We start from the raw sequence: 27,406 nt of genomic DNA, 5'->3' as shown, positions 1-27,406 counted from the left end.
CAAGCAGAGCTATTGAGGAGTTAGTCAAAGCCAGGAGATGACATAAAATCAGATAATCCCATTGGAAATTTTATTTTCCCATCAGACAGCTCCCTTTGAACTCTATGTGTGACAGAAAAACAGGATCTTACACTGTAGCACATAGATATCATTTGCTTTGCTGTCTGTTGCTAATTCAGCGTTTCTATTACTGGCTAATTTCACCAGTGAGCTGAAAATAAAACAGCAGAAAGCTCTCATTGCAAGGTTTAATCTTGTTGCACACCTCTCCAAGCAAAGAACAAACATGAAGTAATAATATCTGGTGTTTTTGGCCTGGTTTAGTCAACTTTAAAATAAAAACTGACATCAGTACTGATAGAAGGATGTTAATTAAATTGTGCTTTCAAATTATTTGGGAGTGTAGAAAAAAATCATCATATTAAGTATTGAGTATAAAATCTTTTACACTCTATGGCTGAAGTAAACTTTCACCGTCTGCTTTTTGTTGAGTCCGTCTGTCTTCAGTCTGATGGAGTGCAGCTCAATTTGATTTAAATCAGGGGATTGACTCTACTATTTGAGGACATCGCCTTTTCACCCTGTTAAGCTTTTGTGTTGTTTTTGCACTATGTTAGGCATTGCTGCCCTGCTCAAATTAAATGTTTTCCCAATAGGTTTTGTACATTTGGCTGAATCTGAGCTCACACTCTTGTATAGCTCAGATTTATCAGCAAATGCCGGTGTTAGATCCATTGGCAGCTATACTCAAGTCATAACAAAAACACCAATGTGTTTGACCGATGAGGTCAGTTTGGGTCAGGAGCCTAAGCTGACCGCCTTTAAATGATCTTCATTTAGGTTTGTTCAGAGACTTTCTCAGGACTGATTGTTCTTCCATGAATTCAGTTGCAGTTTGAACAAAATCACCAGCAGGGGGCATAAGAGCCTTCAACTTCAGGCAGTCAGTCACTACAGTCTATTTTAATGAATCATCAGGGTTGAGTGGAGCAGTTTGGCTGTCAAGTCTGCAGTAAGGAGAAGGAAAAAGAAGAGGCCCTCAGCTCATTATCCGCACCACCGGGGGGATGTGTAGCTGGGAGAGTAGCAGGAAGGTGTTTCTCATGTCTTCCAGCCAATAGACACTCTTTTTCAAGACAGGTTGTTTTGTTAATAAGCATTTGAGATTATCAGGGATATGAGCTCAGCACTAGCCTACTACTCTGTGAGTAGCTGGGGCCCATACAGTTTGTTTTGCCGGTTAAAGTGTTTTATAACCTAGACCATTCGCTTTTAATTCTGTTAATCCACTTGAGCTTCGTGTAAAGGTCTTTAAATCTTTGGGTCTTGGTGTGTGATGAATCAGATTTTAGCGTGACTTGAACCTAAACACTCCTTGAGTCCTAGACCTGATGCCCCTCCCCCTTTATAGCCAAACATTCACTCCTTCCAGGTCCAACTAGCCACGAAACTTTGTGTTTTGGAGTTGAACACCCCGCTTTCTTATGCAGGACCACCCTCTGCGACCCTCTTCCCTCCCTCCACTCTGTGCTTCTATCAGGGAGCAGTGAGAGCACCATTGCTCAGGCCCCGATTGAAAGGAGAGCATATACAATGGGGTCTTTCTCAGTGGCTCTCTGTCTCCATTAAAAACCCTGGGAACACAACACTGTCCGCAGAGCTACTCTTAAAGGGGCAGTCGGACTGAGTTCTTCGCAACCTGAGTTCCAGCCCATCTCATTGTTTTCAGAGAAGAAGAAAAAAAAAACAGAAATATACACAGCAGATCAATTCATTCATGAATGATATGAGAACCCTGCAGGGACTTCTCTCACGCAGCAAGAAGCATTTCCTCTCGCACACACAGAACACACTTCAGACATCGCGATCTACAACAGTAACTTAGATGTAAATCAAGGAAAGCCGCAGTTATTTAGACTACAGCTGAGAGTGCTTCAAATTGTTATGACTGAATCCGGATTTTCAAACAAATTCCCAGACATCGTGATGGTGACTCTGTTTGTGTAGAATGGAGTAAATGCAAACAAAAATAGTTTGAATATTTTTCTGTAATGCGTTAATGCATTTTTGCTGACATCACGTTTGCTTTTGACTGGTTGGAATAACAAATCGACATGTTCAAATGTTTTAAACAGCAGCAAGATAATGAAGAATTAATAACAAAACCTGCTAAACCTGGATATGGTATTTTAATAGTAGTACTTTTAAACATTTATATGTTTTAATTATTATAAAACAGTATACAGAAAAACAATAGACGTGTATAAGCAATTAACTTTGACAGCGCGATTTAAATATATATATTTTTCTCAGGAAAAAAAGAAAAACGTTTATTATTAAAAAGGCAGGTCTGTAACATTATGTTTTCTTATTATATGTACATGATGCTGTCATGTTGCACACACTGAAATGCACAGGCTTGTGTTTTAAACAGTGTTTCAAGCGCGAAACGGTTGATTTACGGAGACATTTACAACTTCTGGGCATCCCTGTGTAATTAAAAAGCGAATGGGAGATTGGGCCGAGACAATCAGCATGCCGCAGAGTTTCTCACATCCTTTGAGAAAAGGAGGGAGACTGTGGAGAAGGGGGAGGAGGATGAGGAGGGTGGAAAGAACTTGAGTTGAGGAATTTGAATCGTGTTTGAAAGGGGGAGAGGGATAAGAAAGCCAGGGGAATGTCTGGAGTCGCAGGGAACCTGTAGGCAGGATAGAGACTTTGGACAACCGGCTGCAGGAAAGACTGGTTTAAAAATATGCTCTTGATCGCTAGAAATAGACTCTCGTTTGGACAGGAAAAGTTTAGAGCGTCGTTTGCTGTGCGCTTTTTCATGGTAGATGAAAGTTTTTGATGGAGACAGCCCTGCTCCGTTTGAAACCAACCAAAGCAACAGGATAAGGGAAACTCAAGAGTTTGTGGCAATTCAGAGACTTTTTTTTAACCGCATGTTTCATAAAACGGGGAACTGAAACGCTCGGATTCGCTTTGTTTGGGTCTTGATTTGTGGATACTCAACATTTTCAGCACCTGCCAAGTCAGAGAAATTTTTTCTTTTTCTTTAGAGCAAAACGTAACTTTGAATCTCTGAGCTGCTGCGATGCGGTAATGGAGTCTGGTGATGTTTCCAGGATGACTCTTCTCCTCATGAAGCTCTTTTTCCGAGGTCATTTGTTTTCGAGAGAAAATATGAATTTGTCTAAATGGTCGTTTGTGATTCTCACCGTCATGTTTTCGGTTTGGATACCAACATCTGCAGATTCGCTGACAGGTAAGGTTTAACTGAAACGGGGCGCTTTTTTATTTACCCAATATGCCTGTTAGTTGTGTGCAGGGGGAAACATCGTAAAGAGCAATTAGCACAGTCAGCTCTCTGCCTCGTTAACTCAATTTGTTTTTGGCTAACCACAGCTGCAGGGGCGTTCAACATCTGGCCAACATAAAAAAGTTATCAAAAGCAAGTAAAGGATTGATATTATTGTATACTATTATTATATTATAATACAATCAAAGTAAGTGAAGGGGAGTTTTACCTGACAGGTAACAACCAGTAACACTAACTGCTCAAGGGCAATGTTTCTGAAATCAGGTGATCAATGTTTATTCATGCTGGGAGTTCAAGCGAACAAGATTTGGAATTTGATAGATGTACTGAAACAAGTGAAAGGTGGGCATTTAATGTAAACATCTTGAGACATGGGTGAATCATAATCAGCAAAGAGAATGTTTGCTGAACGCCAAAGATGAAAGCTGAAAGCCAAATTTCTGCTTTCTTAAGAAAATAGTCTTTCTACACTATACAGAATCATTTCAAAAGTATGTTAATTATCTTTTAAAACAAACTTTACTGACTGTTTGGGAACTTTCAATTGCACCCAGTTGATGAAAACAGTATCCCTACATGGACGTCCACCTGTCAGCTTATGTGTTTTGACAATTGCGGTCACTCTGTCTCTTGGGCAGCTGCCCTAAGTATATGTATGACTAGCAGGCAGGGAGATTACGAGACACCGATGTGAAGAATGGAGAATTTTATTCGGATGTCTCAGTTCCTATTTGGATGTGAGGATCTGAAGGATGAGGAGGGGTTCAGGGGGCCAAATGCTTTGGTTTGTGAGTCAGAGCTTGTCTGACTCAGACTCCAATCCAATGATGGATGGGGTACGAGGGCAAGAGTAGAGAGTTTGGAGGGGAGGTGGCAAAATGTATAGTGATGAATGGCATGAAAAGGAGAAAGGGCAAAGGCGCGGCAGTGAATGGATTCCACACTGTTAAAAATGCAGGAGGATAAAGCAGGGAGGGAGAGGAGGATAAATGCTTAAGACTGTGTCAGACATTTTTGGTATGTGCACAACCAATGACATTTAACATCTGAGCATTCTCACAGAGTGGAGAGTAGGAGTAGAGGCAGGGTGGAAAGAAAAGATCAGGGAAAAAGTGGGGGACCTGAAGGGAATTCGGGGAACAATAGGGAGGCGATGAAGTAGTTAGGCACCAATGAATCAGTGGAGACAGGCCACACACAAACAGAGACACACAGTTTGTCTGTAGCCTCCCCTCTCTGTCTGTCTGCAATCTTGTAAAATGTTTACAAGGTTATTATTATATGAATTCAGCAAAAAAAAGATACAGAGAGAGAAAATGAGGCTTTTTTGGTTCAATGCACTGGAGGGGGAGGAGGACAAAGCCAGGGTCATGTAGAATATTGAAAGAGCTCAGCCAAGCTTAAAAAATAAAGGGATGAATGACTTTTAATGCCAGAAAACACACAGAGACAAAGAGGTGGGGAAGCACACACTCTGTCAAGACATGTTATAGTTAAGAGTAAAATAAGTACTGCAAAAAGGTGCATTTTAAATCTGTTTTTGGTTGTTGAATTATGGCCATTTATGTGTTATAGTGAAATGGGTCTTTGGGGTCTTTGTAAAGGGTCAAAGGTTGAAAGGTGACCATGAAATAGACGAGGAGGGCGTGTTGACAAGCTTGAGAAAATCGTGCTTTTTCATTCTTGCTCTGAAAACCAAGTTTGCTCATCCTCAAATGATTTATGTTTTCTTTATCTACAAGGAGTTGCCTTGGCTTGGTTGGTTGAGTGGATGCTTTGCATTTTTATGTGATACTGCGAAAAAAAGAAAAGAATTCTTGTATCACAAATCTGTGCACATCTTATGTGCGCTTGCCAGTTTGATGGTTTAAAGAAAATCTGGGTTTTTAAGTTACGTATTCTAATTCATTATCATTGAAAGTTTCAGAAGGTAAAAAGAAAGAATGATCCTCCGTTTTCAACATTTTTCTGACATCAGACATCTATAGGCTGCAGGTCTGTGAATACTGTTATGAAGAAGCTGTGATTATAATTACGTTTAGTTTGTGTTGGGCTCTCAGTTCTCAGACATTGTTTAAGCAACATAGGCAACCTTCCTCTAACAAGAAGCCTTTGTCTCAGTATCAGTGCTGCCCTTCTCAGGTCAGCCTCACTATCAGTAGGAGCACGAGATAACCAGAGTCTTTCAAAAGCTCGGGTTATCATATCCTGGCAACTGCAAAAGTAAGTCTGTCACAAGCAATAAATATTTATCAGACAGAATCAAGTGAAGACTTTAGTGCTGGACATATTAGCTGATTGATTAATAGGACAACAGCAATTCTGTTTATGATTTAATGTTCCAGACATTTATTAAACCAAAATTTGCTACTTGCTGTGGATTGTGGAGATTTACTACTTTTCTGTGTTTTGTGTCACTGTGATTTAAATATCTTTGGGTTTTGAATTGTTGTTTGGACTATTTCACCTTAATCTATGGGAGTTTGTCTTAGGCATTTTCTTTATTTTTGTTTTATATTGGATAGATGACATGATTAATGTAGTTAATCTAATTATGTGAATTAAACTACTGAAAGGTGTCATGCGCATGCATGCAGAACAATCACAGTTGAGTCAGGACCACTTTAGCCCAAAAAAAGAGTGAACCTTTCATTTCTAGTAATGACTGTTTGTGGTAGAAAAATTATGTCCTATGAAAGAAACAGCAAGACAAACATGTACAGCTCAAAGCAAGCATCAACAAAGTGACAACATACGTCACATTAAGGTCAAGCAGAAGATGAAATGAAGGCACTGGGGGTCACGGTGGGTTGCAAAGCAGCTTGCAGGAGCAGGACATGGTGTTGCCTGTATGATATCTGCCTGAAGAATGCACAGAAGGGTACCATCTGAGCCAGCAGTAGGTTTTTTGGGCTGGACTGAGATCAGCTGTTATCAGTTGATGTAACAAGACTGCAGACAAAGCTAAACATTGTCTGAAGTAATGCTACGCTCAGTTTGTAGCTGCACAGATTCTATAGAAAAGAGAAGAGTGGGAAATCTTGTTCTTTAAAGATACGTTTTCAGTTGCAGTTGGACTGCAAAAAATTTGCATTTGAAAAATGCTAACCTCTTCTTCTGCTTCTTTCCTCTCTCAAAGATTTGGAGTTTGTAAAGAGTCCCACTACTGTCATCTCTTCACTGGGCAAACCTGTTACATTGCAGTGCAAATTGAATGGTAAAGGGAGTGAGGACGTGGAGTCCCCTGATGTGATCTGGCTGAAAGATGGTGTGCCACTGGAGCATGCAGAAAATAATCAGTACCAAGTTCTCACTGGCAGCAACAGTAGGACTATCATAAGCACACTGAGGTAGGATGCAGTTTTGGCTGCTAACATGTGGAAGTTTCTTTTCGTTTTAAGATTTAAGGATTATGTATTGTGAAGCAGTCACACCTGGTCTAAAAATGTGTTTATTTCCTGTTCTTCCACCCCGTCTTGTTTCTAGCTCAAACAGGGCTGTTGCTGGATTATGTCACCATGTTGACTTCCACTCTCAGTAGAGAACCAGAGAAATCAATTCTCAAAGAAATTATGCAATCCAAGGAAAATCACATTTGTCTAATCTGCTGTAACTTGAAATATTTTATTCAGGCTTGACTGAATGTTAAATTTAGAAAGAAAGTAAACATCAGCTCCCTGTATTACCAGTTTGCTTTGACATTTTTTGCTCTTTACAAAACCTTTGAAAATATTCCTCTTTATATACATAACAGAATTGAGAAAGTCCAGCTCCCTGACATGGGCTACTACAAATGTGCTGTTCGATCAGGAAGCAATGAGACCTTTTCTGATGAGGGTGGTATTCAGCTGGAAGGTGAGTTATTAAACAACCACAGCTACAGAAGTCTATAGATTTGGATTGTTTAAAGGAGTGGAGACCCTGACTCAGCTAAGTCTTTCTCAGGCCTTCCTCATTTTTCTTTGGAGCCCTACCACATGACTGTCGTGGCGAATGTCTCCTTCAGCCTTCACTGTGCAGCCCACGGGCCTCCTGAACCAGTCAGGGTCATCTGGCTACAGGATGGCCATCCTCTGAATGTTTTGACGGATCCAGTGGCCCTCTCACCCTCAACCCTCAACCTCACAGGTATCATGTTTTACTCAGTCAAGCACAACAGCCTAGTTAGTCCAGTTTAAACAAACAGATTTCTCAAATCCTCATTTTGCACTGACAGTGAAATGGACAGGAGAAAATAAAAACAATAACGAATGATCAAGTTAAAAAAAGTTTTTAAAAAAACGAAAGAAAAAAATTCTCCCCAAACTTGACATGTTGGCAAGAGAAGTGGGTCCTCACATTTTAAAAACTGAGAAGATTAATTACTTAAATGATTAATGAGTTACAAATGCTAATTTCTGCAGGTAAAAAAAATAATATGCAAATTAAATATTAGACGAGTAAAAAGTCCTCCTTCAAGAAGTTGTGGTTCAGAGTTGAGTTTTTGAATCTAATCTATTTAGACTGGTTATAATGACCTTCTTCAAAAACTGTATAGCAACTATCTCCTGTGTTTGAAAGACTTTCAAATCCTCCTTTCATGGCCAAAACAATACTACCAAATAACCACCCTCCCCAGAGAGAGCCAGGCTGGCACATTGCCAGTGAATCCATTGAGGACATGCCTTGTGGTTTTGTGGGTAAAAAGGAGCAGCAAGCACAGAAAGGACAATTGGGAAATTGGGAGATGGAAAATTGATGTGCAGAGGACATAAGGAGATAAAAGAAAGAAGGAGATAAAGGAGGGGGATTCTGTTGCTGCTTGAATGCAAACTACAGATGCCTGCCAGCTAGCCTACCAGTGGTAGGCTGAAAAACAGAGGAGGCTGAGTCAGAAGGAAAAAGGGAGGAGTAAGGAGCGGTTGAAGTTCAGTTGAAGGCTCTGGTTTGACTCATCGGAGCAGGCTTCATGGTGTTGACTAGGACCCGATTGATGGTAACCTACACTCACAACTCTGGTATGGACAGCTGGCCTGGCAGACCACAGATCCAAACCAAGGCAAACACAAATAATCTTTCAAGGAGCCCATAAAGAAAAATGGAATGAAGAACATTCCAACCAGCAAGAAACCAAGAGCCATACATGTGTGGCTTCATGATTTGAGAAGTCCTCATAAACTGTTCTTCTTTTTCTTTTTCTTTTTTTATTGTGTCTTGGGCAAAAAAAATCTATTCATCAAAATAAATTTATGTTGCATATTTATGTTGCATAATGCATATACTATTATATATTGTACATATATTTATTAGTTTCAGATGTAGCCATTCTTGTATTTTGCTTGTTTACATTATTGTATTTTGCACAACTCTGTTGCTTGTGAAGCTCGCACACAAGAATTTCACTCAGATGTGCTGTACCAATGTACCTGCACATGTGATGTGACAATAAAAGTGATTTGATTTGATTTTGATTTGGTTTACTCCCCTGCTAAAGTCAACGCTTTCAACTTCATTATCAGTTTCATTTCTCCTTCAGTTCTAAACCATTTTGGTTATTCATGAACCATTAAAGTATTCACAATCCCAGTTCCTTTTAAGAAAGTTGAGAAATCTAACACTATTACTTTGTTCACAGAAAATGTTAGTCTAGCAAAAAAAAAAGTACCAAAGCCACGCACTGCCTTTCCCAGCTGACACTGTTGGTCAATACTGCACGGATCATGAGGTTCTTCCTAGTAACAGATAATGACATTTCCAGCTGTTAAAGGATGTTGTTTTGTGGTTTTCTGATGAGGAAGGAAGGAGACACGAGCAAGTGGCGCAATCTGGCTTGATGAGCAGTTCACTGTCGCACACAGCCAGTGGTCAGCTCACGCTCCCCTCCCTCCTTTTCCCCTCTCACAACCCCTCACTACAGCCAGCGAGGATCGTACCCCCTGTTCTTTTTCCGGCCACGGCACAATGGGGGCATGGTGCCGTCGGCGCAGGACAAACACACTGCATGATTCTGTCACTCTCAGCTTGTGGCTTATTGACAATGTTGGGGTGTTAGATAACAGTGATAAACTTGAATGTCACATGTTTCACTGTCTGTCTGTGTGTGTAGGCCTGTGTTTCATTACAAAATGCTCAATGTGTGAGCACGCTGTGAGTCACTTTGTCAGAGGACTCATTCTCTGCTGAATGTCAGTGTGTCATACTTGTTTTCCCCCTTCACGGGAGCCCCAGCTCCTCTTGAAGGCAGCAGCTCAGCATATTACACCTAGACTTCAGCTAGGCTGCACTCTTTGTTCTCCAGCCTACAAAGCAAAAAGCATTTGCAACTCCTGAAACTTTTGCTTTATCATGAAGCTGCAGTTTTGAAAAACCAAACCTCAAATTACGTCAAATAGCAGTTAAAACCAAAATGGGTTTTTTTGATGATCTTGTGGAAAATAATATTGGTTATAGTAGCCAATTGAGAAAAAAATTATTTAATCAAAACTACATCCAAGTCCTAAAAATATTATGATTTATACCAGAATAAGCACATTTTTGATGCCTTTCAACCTGAATATCAGCAAATCTCCACCTACGCTTTATATGGCTTTTTATTGGCTTGATCAAACTTAATATTATAGTAACTGATATTCTATCATTGAAATTCATACTACACTTTTTTTATCCTGCTCTTTCTTCCTCTCTTTTATTTGTGTTAGTACACAGCTTTGGTCAGCTCTCGTTGCTTAAACATGTGCAACAAGTAAACCTGAATTCTGCATGTATTTACTCACATTAAGATTCATTGTTCACAATGGAATAAAGTTAATTTCTTGAAATGTTTAGATAAGGTATAAACGTTTAACACTGTCTTGTCTTGCCAAAGCTGAAGCAGCTGCACATTTTTTCACTTTTTTACACCACAAATCAAAATGTAAAATCTGTAAGTCTTTCCTGGATTAACGACCATTACACTCTCAGGAAGAAGCACCCTACTACCTAATACTACTGACAAACAGAGGATGTTACTGAATGGGAACTTTTACCCTCGTGCTATTCTCACTCTAGTTATATTTTTCTCACATTGACATCACATGCAACTCAGCATACTGAAGTGTTTCCTCCTCACACCTGGATGTTTCATTTCTCTGTCCAGGCCTGAACAGGACCAGCACCTTCTCTTGTGAGGCCCAGAACCGTAAGGGTGTGGCCAGCTCCCGATCTGGTACCATCACTGGTAGGTGTCAGCCCATGAAAGCAGTGTCACTTCAGCCATTGCTAGTTTATCTGCATATAATTATGTTTACATCTTTAATTTTGGGGGTTGTTTTTGTTATTTAGTTCTCCCCAACAAACCTCAGGATGTGAGAGCTGTAGAGATCACTCAGTCCGCACTTCATTTATCGTGGGAACCTGGTTTCGGAGGTACTTACCAGATAGTCAACTGTTCTGTTCAGGTGAGAAAAACTAGACGTAAATGTGGGAGATGTGAATAGCACAACTAGCTCAGAACCCTAGCTGGAATAACCACAGCAGCTGTTTGTTGTTTCTACCTGTTAACAATTGATCGTTGACTCCTCTGTTTGCTAATTCTCGAGCCTTTTGCTAGCCTAGTTTTAAAGAAAAGAGATTTTGCTTTTCTTTTCTTGCCATAACTCATCCTCTACCCCTCCCTGCTTTATTCATGTACCAGTGGGTCATGTTTCACTCTGGGAAAGTGGCCTCTTGGACTTATGTAGGGCCGCTCCCTCCCTCTCTTTCTTTCTGTAAGTGTCTCTCTGCCACTATCATGCTTTGAGGCCGTTATAGCTCATAGCTGAGAGGAGGAAAATTTTCTCCTGGAGAAGGGAACACTGCAGCACCACCCCTAAACGTCTGGTTCTAATAAAGCTGCCCCTCATACCTCTTGATACTATTGCCCCCTCCCTTCCTCCATCTCTCTCTAACCCCTTTACCCTTGTAGGGGAAAAAGAAAAGGGGCCTACTTCAGGAGAATGGGGCAAAAAGCTGAATTTAACGGTTGTTTGTGTAGTGAAGAGAAACATGAAAAGGCAGTGGTTTAGAGAGGTGAAAGAAGGGAAGAAAGAAGGAAAGAAAGGCGTGGAGAAAGTTGTTAAAAGAAAACAGGAAAGGTCAGTGACAGCAGGTATTGTGGGTCTGAGCCATACAAGGGGTGTGACTCAGGGCTGAGTTGTACTATTCGATTAAACACACTTGTTTTGCAGGCTGGACGGTGATTCATCGAGCTTTTACAAACCCACACACATTCATACAGTTCTCCTCATTCATGCAACTGAAGACATCCTCAGATGTCTAACTCATGCCATAAGGAAAAAGACTTAAGCTTCCTATAGCACATGACCTCTGACTGCTCATGGTGTTTTTTTTGCTAATTCTCTAGTTCAGAGCCTTTTGCTAGCCTAGTTTTAAATTAAAGAGATTTTGCTTTGCTTTTCTTGCCATAACTCATCCTCTACCCATTCCTGCTTTATATGGTAAAACAGTACACATCAGCACCTGCTACAAACATATGTTTGTGTGGCTGCTCATTTTTAGGCATATTATTTATAATGTTTTTAGCTCCACCTGTGAACTCCACCCATCTCAAACAAGTTTGTTGATAATGAACAATGCTGCAGAACAATGGCCTAGACCAGCAACTTTAATGTGGTTATAAAATTGCTGCAAAGAAGCTTTTGTTTTCTAGTGTTCCTCTTTAAATGTGTTTACCATAAAGACTTTGCAGAGACAGCAGGTTTCTGCCTGTGATGTCTGGTTGGCGGGTTCTGCTTTTAGTCTACCTTGCTGAGTTTGGCTTTTGTTCAGAGCAGCAAAGGAACATTTTACAGCATTGTTAAAAATTAACACTTAATGACCCCACCACCAGCAGCAGCAACAAATAATAGCTTAAGAAACTGCAGAAAAGAATTCAGTTTTTTCCATTTTGTCTGCACAACCAATTCGCCTGTCTGTGAAGAAATTTAAATAAACAAGCAAAGCACAGAGATGCATACAGAAATTCCTTGATTTGTTAAAGAGATTGGCATGGTTCAAAGGGATTTTCTATTTTCTCCTTATATCGTTTTCAGTAATTGTTTGGACTCAAAAACAGCACATCATCTTCTTGTTTGCACGTAAACCAGTAAATCTGATTATTAGGAACCACTGTTTACAAAGTATACAAAGTATAATGTTTATCATCTTAATGTTCCAGGCCAAACATTCAGGAGAGTCCATCATAGCAGGCCCACATCAGCTGATCCATAATCAGACTGTGTCCATGCCACGATCCTCACACATCATCAAAGACCTGGAGCCTCACACCCTCTATGCTGTCAGAGTGGCCTGCCATAGCAGCCAAGGCCCATCTGATTGGTCTCCCTGGGTGGAGCTACGTACCAAAGAAGGAGGTTAGTTTTGCAGAGTTGTTTGTTTTCACCAAGGATGTCTTGTCCGGATGTGCGCATCTTTTTATGTCGCTGTGTGTGAGATTATTTCTTCATAAGTATTTCAAGGTCAAGGCTCTGTGAACTGTAACCAGACCAGGACAGAATCTACACAGTAACAAAAACACCACTGAGTTGCTTTTTATGGTGTTTTTGTTCTGTAGTAAGGGTCATTTTTCTATAAGTGCATTTCAAACAAATGCCAGCGGGATACTTTTACTGCTAAATGTGCAAGTATATGCTAACAGAATGATGTCCTCAGTCACACTGAACATGTGTTAGTGTTGTTTTCTCAGCTAAGCCTATTCAATGGGACTAAAACAGTAATAATAAAGATGATGGCTTCACAGGGCCTAGCTGTTCTGTTCCAGGATGACAAAGTAGATTAAAGCCCAAATCATAGTTCTGGAACTCTGACTTAAGCCTAATTCACTTATTAGGTCTGCATATCTGATACTATGTTATGTTTAAGATGTAGTTAATATACTCCAGCTGTGTTTCATTGCTGTCTTATGCTTTGGGCATGAGTCACTTTGACTGTTTTCTGTCTTGTCTAGAATTCAAGCTGGCAAAAGTTCAGTGTTTTAGCCCCACGACCCCTTTTTTCTGGATCTATTTTAAGGTGGATGTAATTCCCTGCAGAGTCTTTTGAATTATTTTCAACTTGGATCATTATAAGTCAAGACTTATTCTGAATTCTGATAACATGAAGTTAGGGAATTAGTTTACAGTGCACCATTAGTCATAATATTCCTTACTGTGCCCCTTTTCCTTAGTCTGTGTTTATGAAGGTTACCAGATGTGAGTGACTGTACCCTTGTGAACCCAGCTTTAAATATAAACTCTTGAAGTAGAAGGCTGACTGGCGCTGAGGGACAGAAAAGGCTGTGATGGAGAAAAGGAAGGTAGATGCTAAATTCTCCTGAAAGGCTTCAGTTAGGATTGCTGCACTCTGTCCAAACTCTAATGCTAGCCTGTGTTTGAGTTTAGACTGAGGTGGGATTTTCCATGCCAGCTCATGCTTTCTGTATCCCTGGATAAATAGGAATGGAGAGAGGAGACATGCCACAGGAGCAGTGATTGGGGGTTTCCATGAGGGAAGCTGCTTGTAATCTGTAAACACAGTATTTCTCATTTTCTCATAAATGGAAGACGCAAAAGGGAAGCAGTCCTTGAACAAGCAGAATTTTCAGTTCTTTTTTTGAGCTAAAGCAATCTTCATTTCATTTTACAGGGAAAAAAATGACAACATATGAAACATAACATTTAGCTTTTGAGAAAAATAGTTCAGGAGGCATTAAGGGTAAACTGAGTTAGAGAACAATAGAGAGAGTTTGGCTGTTTACAGCACACCAATATTTTCCACATTTTCCATGTGCTTCATTGCTGAAGTCTCTGACAAACTCCCACAAGGTTTTTCTCTTGAGCCTGAAGCCTTCTGTAGCTTTCTGCCTCCTTAAATCCTTCATAAATTGTGCATGTATGCTGAACTCTCTCTCCCTTTATGTCTCGTGTTCTTCATCTGGTTCCTCCAGATGAACTGGGCTTGCTTTTACTCATTTATCTTTCAGCCAGTGTTTTCTACGTCATCCAACAAACATTGCTGAGGATGTGATTTCCTGCACCCCCGAACAAGCTGAACAAGTTTTTCTGAATCCAGTTTTTCAGCTTGACTCCTTCATCTTTCATTCCACCCCCCCTTTTTTTAACCTCAGTTGACTTATGATTTTCCTTTCCAGAACACAGAGCGAGGCACTGTGGGAAAAAGGGAAAAAGTGGTGGTGGTGGTGAGAGTAGGGAAGGACTGGATGGAAGAGCAGAAAAAAAAATGGGAGAAGCGGGTGCTTTGAGAAAACACTCATCTAGCTATTTTCCCAGTCTACTTTTTTCCCAGGAGGACGAGGGGGTAGGGCTGGTCAGAGGGAGAGGAAGCGAGTCGACCCATGTCACCCCGCTAATCCTAACGCTGCGATGAGATGAGATTTTACATTTATTGCGTTTCTTTACATACCACAAGTCTATTTTATTTGTCTGAAAAGAACCCCAGAATAAAAAAAAAATCACAAACACACAGACAGAATAAACAAAGAATCAGTTATTAAGAAACTAAATGGCTGTTAATGGAGTCCTGATTCTCTGTACACACCTTGCATAACGTCAGTCTGTACCCCCAAAGAGATGTAATAAACAGTCACAGAACAGCCCGATTCACTGTCCCAATGGAAGTGAGTCATGATGACATACCCCAATGTGCACACGTGTCACGTTTAATCCTGCTTAATACTATTGCCAACAAAAATGCATTCTCAAGCATTAAATGACTCTTTTTCCCAGACAGACAGCAGTCGGTTGTGCTGTTAAATTGAAAGAAGGTGGATGGCCTTAAAAGTTAAGACATTTTTGATGACACTAACATTTGTGTTGCACATGTTTCCTGTGTAGAGCTTTCCTAGTTCTCATGCATGGGAACCAGTCAGTTTCTGGCTTAAGGATGACCTTTTTCCATACATATGTTCAACCACATAAAGGGCCTACAGCCTGTAAGAATGGAAAAAAGAATAAAGAATGAGGAAAGAGTCACATCCCTGCTTTCAAACAACTTTTCAAAATCTTCCAAATCTGATCATTTGACACTTTCTTCACCCCAACAGGATGTGAAACACTAAGTCTGCTGTGGATTCAAATCTGAACCTTTGCTGTAGTGAACTAATTGTGGCTCAAGAGTTTCTTTCTCAATCTCTTGCCAAGTCAGGGCTTGCTTTTCATTCTTTCAGAAGAATAAAAAACACGAGGCATTTTTGAAAAAGCACAAATAAACATCTCATTTCCTTTTTTGAAGTTTGCAAATCTAATTATTTTTGTCCAAGGGAAACTCTTTTTTTTTTTTTTTTTTAATCTTACATTTTACATCAACATGTCTGTTCACTTGAACTCGCCACTCCATGAACAAAGAACGGCATTAAAACAGGGCGAGCAATGAAGGAGAAGAAAACTTGGAGAGAAGATGATGGAATTATGTTGGATAGAAGTCAGGGAAAGAGAGAAAATGAGAAGGAGAGTAAAAGAGTATGGGCAACAAAGAGGTGGAGAACGCAGAGAGAGAAAGTCCGACAGATGATTAAGCAAATGCGGAGCCGAACTGCTGGAACAAACTTGACTTAGAGTTTGCTTTTGTTGCCGCTGGCAGGAAGAATAAGGACCACATGTGGAAACAATCACCCGCCAAACGCTTCCTGATAACATCATCCATAGGGCTGGGCTGTGTTTCCCAAACACACGGTGACTTAGCTCATGCGTGGGTGTGTGTGGGTGTCCAGCTTGTTTGTGTGACTTTGGGAGCATACCAAGAGTGAGAAGCAAACACAAAGTAAGCTTTAAACACTAACACAGGAAATAAGCCTTCACTTCTTCTTATTGAAAGTTTTCTTGGTTTTCTGTCCTAAACAGTGCATCAGTCACATATGCGCACACACACACACACACACACACACTAGACACACAGTGCATAAATTCCTCACACTATTTCTAGCATGTTATTCAGCTAGATTTTCTCTCCAGTGGGTATTTTGGTAGCCAGATGCCTTTTTTCCCCTCTCTTCTCCCAAATGCCAAAAACAAAGCCAGATAAATATGAATAAAACAATAACAGGAATGGCCAACAGAAAAGGAACTGTGTGAAGTGAAGTAGACACAGGACTTTACTGAACCATAATGACAAAGAAAGACCCGAGCAGCTTCTGAACTTGACTAATCACCCCTGTCTGCGGTGCCCTCAGATGCCTTTTTGTCCTAATAAAGCCAAATTCTCCACATTCTTTGACATCTTCTCCCTCCAGCTGCTAGAGTTATCCACACCCTAGAGGCTCTAAGCTGTCAAAACAACACATGCCTGGCTAACTCCAGTCCGCCTGACACAGGCCACTTAGCACACAGTTAAAGTACTGATGGTACACTTACAATAATTATAAATAAAAATTGTTTTGATTGTTTCCATGAGTCATTACAAATTGTGTGAAAGACACAAGTTAAGTGGACGGGTGCTCCCAGATGCACTGATTAATTCCACCTACCAGTGGGCAAGGTAACACAGAGGGATAAACAGGAAAACTGAGCAATCCTAGTCTGCAGGAGGGAGAGAGAAAACTGAGATGCTTCAGAGCTTCGTTGTTGTTTTTCTTTTTCAGTGCCTGAAAATCCACCAGCTAATGTGACTGCTAAGTTAAATGGGACGGAGGTACTAGTAATGTGGGAGCAGCCATCAGGAAAACTAAATGGGCAGCTGCAGGGTTACATGGTGGAGTACAGCACACCTGCTACTCAGCAGGTGAGGAACACATTCACAGTCAACAAAGTTGCTAAATTTACAAATGCATGGAGAAAATGTCCATTTTTCTTAATAATGACAGACCGATTTTTTTCTTTCAGGTTGTCGTCAATACCGGATTGGGCACTGAGTTCGCAATCAATCTGTCTGTCCCCCTGTCCAATGTCTCTTTCCGAGTGTGTGCCTATACAGGGGCGGGTCAAGGACCCTGGGCACCCATTCAGACTCTGACACTCAACGTTCCTGGTGAGTAACAAAATCGTAATTCATTGCAACAGGTGTGATTAACGTATTATTCTTATAAAGCAATGATTTCGTTTGATGAAATTGTGGTTGCTAAAATATACTTGATATGATCTGTTTTAAAAAAGTCAAAATATTAACACGTGCTCTCTATTTTTTACACCAGCAGAAATGGGTGAATTTAGAGGTGAGCAATGACTGGATTTATGTACACATACAAACATTCTTCTGTCACCTCTCTGAGTAGCACACAATGACAGTGATAGTGGAAGTGAGCTCATGTTTCTTTCTCCATAACTGGACTACTTCTTCTTAGTCTGTTTCACTGTGTATTTTGAGAAAAAAGGGAACGAAGAGAAAAAAAAAAGGGAAGATGATCTCACAGAGAAGGGAAAGGGGAAGAGGGGTATGGGGCTGAATGAGGAGAAGAATCATAAATATTTATAACTGGCAGGAGCAGTGAGAATCTCTGTTTGCTTTGTCTAACAGAGCTAGACAGACAGTTCAAACAACAAAATGGCAAATGAAAGGAGAAAAACAAGCAAGCAAAGTTGTGGAGGATGAGTATGAAAAGAAAGAGAAGTTGTAAACACTGGGTAGAGTTTGTGAGTGTTCAGCAGTAGATTGTGGCAGTGACTGGAGAGTAAATTTCAGTGTGGGAAATGGCACAGCAAAGTATTTCTAGAGTGAAGAAAATGACTATATTTTTAGGAAAAGAAGGACTTTTTGATTTAGCTTAAAGAGTCTGCTTTATCACTTTCTTCACTTGATTCATACCATTATTCCCAACAATTCAGCATGTATATTTTAGCATGCTTTTTGTCATCTAGCTAATATAACTTACACAAATCATGTCTTCTTTCTTCTTTGATAAAATAACTTAATTACTGCTTTAAACTCCTAAATCCCCACTCCAAATTACAAGACCTACACTACTAAACGCTCATCTGTCTCCATCCACACCCTTTCCTTCAGGTCCATCATCGCCCCCAGCCTTTTCCTGGCACTGGTTTTATGTGGTGATGGCCATTACCGGTGCTGTGTCCATAGCTGTGTTCCTGGCTGTTTACGTGGCCAAGCTGCGGCGCAAGGAGACGCGCTTTGGGTGCGTAGGGTGTTACTGCTCCTTGTGGCTGGAAGGGAGGGACTCAGTGACTGTGCCAAACCAAAAAGTTTCAATTTTTTCTGGGTCTCAGCCCGCTTGCCTCACTTGCACACTTCTAAAGCATTTATATAAAGCAATAACATTTGTTTTGAAAGACTAAAAATAGCTTCGTGAAATGTAGCCCAAATCCATCTTTTCACTTTTGTTCACTGGTGTGACCTGACTTTGTGTTTTGCTCTGTTTCTTGTGATGTATCCTTTCACAGAGAGGCGTTTGAACCCATGATGGAGAGTGGAGAGCTGGTGGTCAGGTACCGTGCTCGCCGCTCGTACAGCCGTAGGACTACAGAAGCAACATGTGAGTTCCTCTGTAGTCTGCCATGTTTGGCAGAAAGCTGATACTCTGTATTTGCATCCAGCTGTCCTTTTGGCAGAAATAGGTACTCTTTATTAACAGCATGCCCAAACATGCCCTTAAAGAAAGAGACATAACAGGAACCAGCAGTTCTGTGGAAGAAAAGCGTCACACAATTACAGCTCTATTCTCATTATTTCAAAGCAAGAAAAACATCTTTAGTTTGTTTTGGTTGATCAAAGCCAGAAATGCTCTGACAGGTAATTCATTTCCCACAGTAATAATAGCCCTGGAGAGTTCATTCAGCTGACATACACCATAGCAACAGTGAGCATTTTATATTACATAAGACAGTCTTTTAATAGGCCTATTAATTAGATGTGCAGGAAATGTAGTAATGAAGTTATGGCCTGTGCAATGAAGCATGAACATCAAAATTAAACTAGACTCTTCAGATAAGCAAATTAAAGTTAAATTTAATTTGATACTGGAGATGTTAAAAACAAGTTAAAATAACCGCTCCACATTTCCAAATTGGGAAAAGGCATGTGGTGTTGGGAAATAAAGTAACAGTGCCATTTAACTCAAACTGGTAGCATCATAGAAGCAGTAGTTTGTGTGCTTTCCCCAGCCGGCAGTCCCTGAGAGTCCTCGTGATTTGATATACCTGTCTTGCCATTGTAACCAGTACACACAGTATTTTAGTCCTCGTGGTCAAGTCTCAGCTTGCAATAGCTGCAAAGAGGCCAGGAGTAAGATAAAACTGCAGGGAAAAGAGAGAAAAAAACTATTCAGTGAGTAAAATAAGAGGGGCCAAGATACAGAGATGAAGAGATATTATAGACTCAGAGTGAATGAAGAAAGTTGCACTGGGTAAAAGGGAAAGGATCAGATTGGAGAGATTTAGACAGAATTAAAGCTGTGGACACTGACCGGTAATTTCAGCCAGTTCTCAGAGTGGAGTCAAACCCCGAAGCTCTAGATGTTAGAAGCCTTGGCTAATAGCTGGTCACGCCAGCATGTGTTAGAACATGCCTGAAGACCGAGTAGATTGTTGTCCAATGCATGACAGATTGATGGTGTAGCAGCAGCTGGAGGGGATCTCTGAGCATGTTGTAGCCTTGTCACATCCTGGCCCAGATGTGAAAACAGAGCTAAAATGTGTAGCGCAGTCAGCTTACCACTATTGCTCAATGACAGCCAGCTGTGGAGTGAGTATTTAAACCAGCCTAATCCTCTGACCTCGTGTCCCTCAACCCAACCTGGTCTCTGCAGGATCACATAGACTTATAGAAAAGGGTAATAAACAAAACTGGGGTCACATATTCCCAACAGAGCTTTTTAAAGAATATTGCACTTTTTTGCATTGTAATTGAAGCATTTTTACTTTCAGTATGTTATATTATTTATTAGGTCCTGGTAACATTTTGATTCACTTTTAATGGTTTTGTTTTGTCTTTTAGACATAAAACTATGTTAGACTTGCAACAAACACATGTACCTGAAAAAGTGCATAAAAAAGATAATGTACTATCTGAATGCAACTTCAAATAATGTTACTAACAAACTGATTAAAATTGGAAAGACTAATGCTCATTTTGGGGGAGTTTTACAAGTAAACACTTTGTTTTTGGCTTAGTGTCATGCATTGCGGTTTTGGGAAAGCTAGCGAGGCTGTTTGGCAAACTCAGGCTGTTATTCTCTCATTTCTGTGTTGTTAATTAAATTGCTTCAGGCAGCTAAGCAGCATTAAAATTCTTTTTCTCCCCTTTCTTCAGTGAACAGCTTGGGCATCAGCGACGAGCTGAAGCAGAAGCTCCAAGATGTGATGGTGGACAGACATAAATTAACCCTGGGAAAGACCTTGGGAGAAGGTAGTGCTCGATGTTTTGTTGTTTTTTTAATATACATATATTTAATCACAGGCTTTGTTAACACTTCTTTATCAAAATTGGTACATGTTCATAGACTTGTCTGCCATAGCACCAATGCAGGTTTCTACTTATCTCCTGTCAGACAAATATGTTATATATTTGTATAGTAAAGCGGTTTGCTGTTTAATAGCTGTATAAACTGTTTACAGTTGAGAAATGAATGAGTGGCAATTTTCAATTGCTTTTTAAACTACGTTTTTCTGTCTTCAGGGGAGTTTGGCTCTGTGATGGAAGGGCTGCTGACTCAAGAAGAGTTTGTTCTCAAAGTCGCTGTCAAGACTATGAAAAGTGAGTAGACAGTAAAAGTACTCAGCAATCTCTACAATGAATCCCTTCATCTCTGGAACACAAGGCATTTGATAAGCAGCCTCTTAGGTCAAAAATTTACAAGTGTTCAGGGCAAAAATCTCAGTTTTCATCAGAAAACGGACAAAGTCAGCTTTTAGAAAATATTGGCAGAAGAGAAAGTTTTACCCCATATAATTTTTTTTAGATATTTTTTTTCAAAACTAAATTATGGAGGGACTCTAGTTGAAAAATTTAAACAACTTCAGTGGTTAAAAATGCTGACATGTATAAATTCACAGTTAAATAAATCCAGGGAGTCAAAAGGCCTTCTCAAATAGTTTATTTCTTATTCTTGCAAACTGTCAACCTTTTGGTTTTAGTGCCATGCATTACCTACTGAGTAACACATGGGTGATGTGGCTTCACCTCTGTACCTTCTTCTCCCCAGTTGCTATATGCACACGCTCAGAGATGGAAGATTTTCTCCGAGAGGCTGCCTGCATGAAAGAGTTCGACCACCCCAATGTCATGAGGCTCCTTGGTGAGTTGGCATTTTTGCTGCTTGGCATGTCAAAAGTTGGCAATTTTGAATTGCAAAAGGTTGTGTTTTTTCTAATTTACACTTAATGATACATAGCCATTTAGGTTTTGAAATTTCTGTCTGCATCCAACTGAAAACGCTGGAGGCATTTGTTGCTCAATGCAGCTGATTTTTTTAGGACGATCCAGAAAACTCACAGAGAAATGTTAGCGATATACTGTGTATTCTGTGTAAGAGCCAAAGAAAACAAATCCTTTGTGTTGTAGTTATTGTGTGTTGTTTCTTCATAGATGTAGACACTTATTTAAATACACAGTCAAGACTTTGGGGATTAAAAGTAAAATGACATTAATTTCTGAATAGACAGAACAGGCATGAAGTCTCTGTGCATACTAAGCTCTTTTTGTGTTTTGTTTTTTTTAATAGGTGTGTGTCTACAGACTGTGGAGAGTGAAGGATATCCCTCCCCTGTGGTCATTCTGCCGTATATGAAACATGGAGATCTGCACAGTTATCTGCTATACTCAAGGCTGGGAGACTGTCCTGTGGTTAGTCTGATTACAGCAAACAAATGCACAAAATCAGCAACAGACATGCACACTCACAGTCACCTATGCATATGCACACATACAGTCCCACACAGTTTAACAGCTTAATAAGTTCACATGTCTGTCAGCTAAATGGGTTCCAAAGTTCAACAGAGATTCAAAGATCTCTTAAACAAGTCTCCACCCATACTTTTTCCGGCAACACGTAGAGTCAGAGATTATGGAAACACAAGTCTTTATTTGAAGTGTTACGTATTAATACTTATTTTGGTTTTGGTTTTTTAAACTGACTTACGCAGTAAGTCCCTGAAGAGCGAAGTTGGGTAACACAAGCCTAATCAAAACAAGATCCATACACAGTATTGAAACACCCATGCACAGTTTCCAAGAACACAGTGGAGCTGAACTCTATTGTTTCCACATGAGGAGTATCTGGAGCAAAGGAGTGCTCCATTCAGACTTGAAACACGTTGGGCTCTGGTGCCCTCTATTGCACAGAAAGTACACATCAGCTTTGTTAGACAAAGAACAAAAACAAAACTTATTTCTCTCTGTATTATCCTGCAGTACCTCCCATCTCAAATGCTGGTTAAGTTCATGACCGATATTGCCAGGGGAATGGAATACCTCAGCAACAAGAACTTCATCCACAGAGACCTCGCTGCCCGCAACTGCATGTAAGCACAATCTCTGCTTCTGCATTTTGCTCTTTCACTTCCTGTGGGTGTTCTCGTTTGCTCTTTCTCTTTCCTTTTTTTTTATCCAACATACAATGGTTGGAGAAGATCTCGGTAAAGAAGTAAAGCAAGAACTACAGACTTTGCTTAATATTAAACATGACTATTAGATGTCAGTTTTAGGCATTAGTCTCTTTTTTGCTAGAATAAAAGACTAATGATGCAAGCAAGCCTTGCCATCCACACTTTTAAGCTTAAATTTCAAAACTTATATTCTAACTACTGATTTTACCTACTGTTCTGATTTTATCTACTGTTTTTTTTAATCAATTTAAATAATGCATTTTATTGTTTTTGTTTTTTAATGTCTCGGTAAAGCACTTTGAATCACCTTGTTGTTGAATTGTGCTATATAAATAAACTTGCCTTGCCAGTTTATGAGTGGTACAAAACAAATGTTTTGGATGTTAAACCTAAATAAGACTGTCGATATGTAGATACTGTTCAATATATATAGGACCAACACAAGTGTAATAACTCTAGCTCGTGTCTAAATGCCCTTTCGCAGGCTGAATGAGAATATGAATGTATGTGTGGCTGACTTTGGCCTCTCCAAGAAGATCTACAATGGAGACTACTACAGACAGGGCAGGATCTCCAAGATGCCTGTAAAATGGATCGCCATTGAAAGCTTAGCTGACCGCGTCTACACCACAAAGAGTGATGTGGTAAGTTCATCTTCTGTGTGTTTGTTACTGTGTGCCCTACAATACAGAGCAAAGGCTTTCAGTATTAGAGAGGCTTGGGAACAAAAATACCCCTTCTCAAACAGTTAACAATGTGTTTTGGGAATTAAAGCTGTATAGTCAAATTTTTTTAGAAGACCTGAAGTACTCAGAAACAAGTACTTTATACATTGCTTAAGCATACCAGCTGGTCATGAAGACAAAATTATTTACCAAAATATCTGTAAATGTCAGTATAAATATGCATAAATATGTCCTGACCAACATCTGTGAGTGATATCAACTTTAGCAGCTGGTAAGCTAATGACATATACAGTATTTTTAAGGGCCTAAGTGTCCATGCACATGTGCAGTTGTGTTTATACAGTGCAGCACTTAAAATGATCTGCATTCTTTAGTGCTTGTTCATAAAGCAGGATGTCCAAAAATCCAAGACAAACATGACTGTGATATTTTTCCATAGCCAGTGTTTGACCAGTGTAGACTCATGTTTCACTAATGTGTGACAAGGTGTGTAAAGTCTACAGGAATTCATGCTAAACCCTTCCTCGCCCTCTCTCTCTTTATTTCCCTGTACGCCTCTCCATCTTTCTCTTGCTCCCTCTTAGTGGTCATTTGGAGTCACCATGTGGGAAATCGCCACTCGGGGTCAGACGCCATACCCTGGGGTCGAAAACAGTGAGATTTATGATTATTTGAGACAAGGAAACCGTCTCAAGCAGCCTCCAGACTGTCTGGACAGCATGTGAGTATCCTTGATAAAAAACACTTTGCTGATAATGAAATCTTTTCCCTTTTCATTTCACTAGCTGGGCCCACGTCCTCATTTTAGGTTTGAGAGCGTTTTAGTAGGTAAAAGTGAATGTTTTGACATGAATTGAGCTGCGGTTTGGGGAAGGCCTCGAAGGGGCCTGGCAGATCCCCATGCACTACATAGAAATGAAGAAGTTAAAGAATTGAGAACAAGGAGGGAGGGAGGGTGGGGCACGTGAACGAGAATGAACAGCTTACAGAACTGGGGGAACCTATATAGATGACAACCGGAAGGAGCGTGTTTGGAGGCGTGGTCCCGCTCCAGAAATTCCGATACATAATCTCCAATAGAAGTACCCTGTTTCCATAACTCAACCAAGGCTACACGCTTAAAGACTTCTCCAGTCTTTCTGCTTTTACAGCAGTCACACTGACATTATACATAATTGCACAGAAAACTGAAGTGAGGAAAAAAGAGGATTTTAAACACGGAATGTATTAAAATATAAACCAAAATTTAACATGAGCCAAACGGACCTTTTAAGATCAAGTGGGAAATATAGAGCTTATTATTAGAAATTATCCGATATTTAAAAGTATTGTCCAGGAAAATAAATTACATAGAAATGCAGAACTGCTTATTTCTATAAAAACATTTGGTCACCATGGGATATTAAATGTCACTGTTCACTGTTATCATGCTAACAGTACATTCTCCACTAACATTCTTTTGTCTCCTCCAGCTATTCCCTGATGTTCTCCTGCTGGCTGCTGAGCCCAAAAGATCGTCCATCATTCGAGTCACTGCGCTGTGAGCTCGAAAAAGCCCTTGAGGATCTGCCAGACCCACAAGATCCAGATGAGATTCTATACGTGAACATGGACGAGTCCTCCATGGAGCTCGGAGCCGTTGGTGGTCGTGACCCCACTGGACGCTCATCCCCTCTCTGCTTGAAAGGCCTGGAGTCTGTGACCACAGTGGAGGTCCACCACCCCAACCGTTATGTCCTCTGTCCACAGCACGAAACCAACCGAACCCTTTCTGACTCCATGGAGAGCCTGGACATGCCAGTATCATCCTCCACAGCCACATTGCCTCTACAGTCATCATGCCACTCCACTCCCAATCGCACTCCAACTGTTGAGCTGCTCGAGGACAGGAATGGATCCAAGAAAATGCCCTGGCAGTGACAGACTCACTGCCTAAAAATGACAAGACTGGTCACTGCCAAAGTGTGCTATCCCAGTTCAAGTACAAAGAACATAATCCAGCCCGTCGCTGATTCCTTCTAACAGCAAGAAGAAACCTTATGTGGCTCTCTATATATAGTTTGCACAGACGTACTCATAAACAAGCAGCCAAATTCATTCCAAGGACGTGAAGGACTGATATTTTATTTTCAACCCCTTTCTTATAAGATGACGGGTTGAAAAAACGCCTTATAAGCCAACCTTGTCTTATGAAGTTTTATTACACTATCCAGAGCCAAGTGAGTGTAAAATTACATTTGCTGTAGCAGCTGGGTACACCCTTACCAATAAGAGGGTGAAGAGGTGTACATTACATGTTACAATGCCACACACACTGCAGCAGAATCAGTGAAATGAATTCCCTTTTGCTTTAGCCGTAACACACCATTTCTGTTTAACTACCTGAATGCAAAAGAGTAATTAAGCTAAAAAAAAACAAAATAAATAAACCTCTTGGTAAAACCAGCTCAGACACTGCCAGACTAAACCCAAAAGCTTGAACTTTACAGTGAGTCAGCACTTGTATGGAGGACCTGTCACACCCAAGGAAACATTTTTTGAAGCAGAAAGTCCACTCATTCTTGGAACAAAGAACCAGCAGAGCCTGTTTTACACAAGGTGAATTATCTGATCAGAAAACTTGTTGTTTTTAAGGTTATGTTAATACCTACAGTAAGAAAGTTTATGAAGAGGTTCAGAATGCCTTGCTTGATTGCCTTAACTGGACCCTATTTTTCATTATCTTACAAATTGTCAAAAGTGTCAAAATATGAACTTCATGGAGGAGGTTGTGCATGATGCTCAACCTCCACCATGGAGTGCAACCAACAGTTGCACAGTGTTGGCTGCACTCCATCTAAGGATTTATTCCCAATATACATCTTTAAAAAAAATTAAAAATAAATTGCAAATAAAAGTAAAGGTACTTCATTAAAAAACATAGTAATAATACAGGATTTGCATCGGAGCCCGGTGTGCCGCTGTAACAAAGTCTTGTATCTTCCCCAGGGTTTTTACTGTTGGTTGTGCATCAAGTACACTGAGCGATTCATAGTGTGAACAAAGCAAGTCTTTCCTCACTGACAGTTGTTACATGTGCATGTCCTGATTCACGTATGTATATATCTTTGCTATAACTCAGGAATCTGAGGATTTTCTAGAGGGACAGACGTACTAGTCAAATCAGGAGGACAGAGATGATTCAAGGTACAGGTGGATGGATGTAGGAAACGAATCCATTATCCATGACAATTGATGGGATAAACTCTTTACCTTTACTTTTTTATGTCAAGCACAGTGTTATTACACTTTTTTTTAAATGCTGATTTTTGTATTTCTACAACTTGCACTAATGTTTTTGTATCTGTGTGTGTTTATAATGTGTGTATCCTTTTTGTTTGGGGTTTTTTGTTGTATTTCAGTTATTTCCTATTCTTAGTAGCAGAAAACAAACCTGAGAGAACATGACACATTTGCAGTATTTTCTGTTGATGGGAAGAGTCTGGGAGACTGGAAAACATCACTAACCTCGTCATGTGACATCATCCTGCCACTTGTTTGGCGCTGTACATAGCAGAATCCAAGAGAAAGACACAGCAGTATGCACTTATTTTTTATGTATTTGCATTAGTTTATAATTTTGTCATTGGAATGGCCTTGACAATAATCTGGCACACATTTCAGGATGAGAAAAAATGTCAGTGAGGCGCTGTGTTTCTTAGTTGTATACATCAAAGGTACTTGTATATAAAATAGTATGTTATACTAGTAGCATTATGGAAATTTCTTGTTAAAAGTGTACATTTCTTGTAATAGCTTTGGTACTGTAGACTCAGTGGGAGTACCACATTGTTTCTGAACCACAAACAGTGGTGCTGAGGCTGAGGTACTGGTTTAAATTTCCATGTTCAGATGCT

General features: G+C 40.1%; 1 protein-coding gene across 2 annotated transcripts; it reads left to right on the top strand.

Annotated features, from left to right (window-relative positions):
* Nucleotides 1-2,661: 2,661 nt before the first annotated feature.
* axl (AXL receptor tyrosine kinase) lies at nucleotides 2,662-27,260 on the top strand. Of its 2 annotated transcripts, none has more exons than XM_085430739.1 (20): nucleotides 2,662-3,268; nucleotides 6,462-6,672; nucleotides 7,077-7,177; nucleotides 7,268-7,450; nucleotides 10,437-10,517; nucleotides 10,622-10,737; nucleotides 12,495-12,690; nucleotides 16,911-17,050; nucleotides 17,152-17,296; nucleotides 17,463-17,480; nucleotides 18,269-18,398; nucleotides 18,664-18,755; nucleotides 20,531-20,626; nucleotides 20,897-20,974; nucleotides 21,423-21,515; nucleotides 21,942-22,063; nucleotides 22,631-22,740; nucleotides 23,309-23,468; nucleotides 24,095-24,231; nucleotides 24,983-27,260. In XM_085430739.1, the coding sequence occupies exons 1-20, from the start codon at nucleotides 3,106-3,108 to the stop codon at nucleotides 25,428-25,430; spliced, it is 2,820 nt and encodes a 939-aa protein (XP_085286865.1). In that variant the 5' UTR covers nucleotides 2,662-3,105; the 3' UTR covers nucleotides 25,431-27,260. The 2 variants fall into 2 exon arrangements, with proteins under 2 accessions (XP_085286865.1, XP_085286864.1); XM_085430738.1 differs by having other exon boundaries at nucleotides 17,460-17,480.
* The last annotated feature ends 146 nt before the right edge of the window (nucleotides 27,261-27,406 follow it).

The sequence above is a fragment of the Copadichromis virginalis genome, linkage group LG14, assembly GCF_057382275.1.
Source record: "Copadichromis virginalis isolate Kocher_CV1m ecotype Utaka linkage group LG14, C_Virginalis_male_GT1.1, whole genome shotgun sequence".
In the NCBI taxonomy this organism is placed as follows: Eukaryota; Metazoa; Chordata; class Actinopteri; order Cichliformes; family Cichlidae; genus Copadichromis; species Copadichromis virginalis.
Note: the sequence above shows the minus strand (reverse complement) of the source record. Positions and strands in the feature narration are given on the sequence as shown.

Coding starts and splice junctions, on each gene's coding strand:
- axl (XM_085430738.1), top strand. CDS start 3,106: ATGGAGTCTGGTGATGTTTCCAGGATGACTCTTCTCCTCATGAAGCTC. Junction 20,627..20,896: donor GGGAAAGACCTTGGGAGAAG/GTAGTGCTCGAT, acceptor TTCTGTCTTCAG/GGGAGTTTGGCTCTGTGATG. Junction 22,064..22,630: donor GGCTGGGAGACTGTCCTGTG/GTTAGTCTGATT, acceptor ATTATCCTGCAG/TACCTCCCATCTCAAATGCT.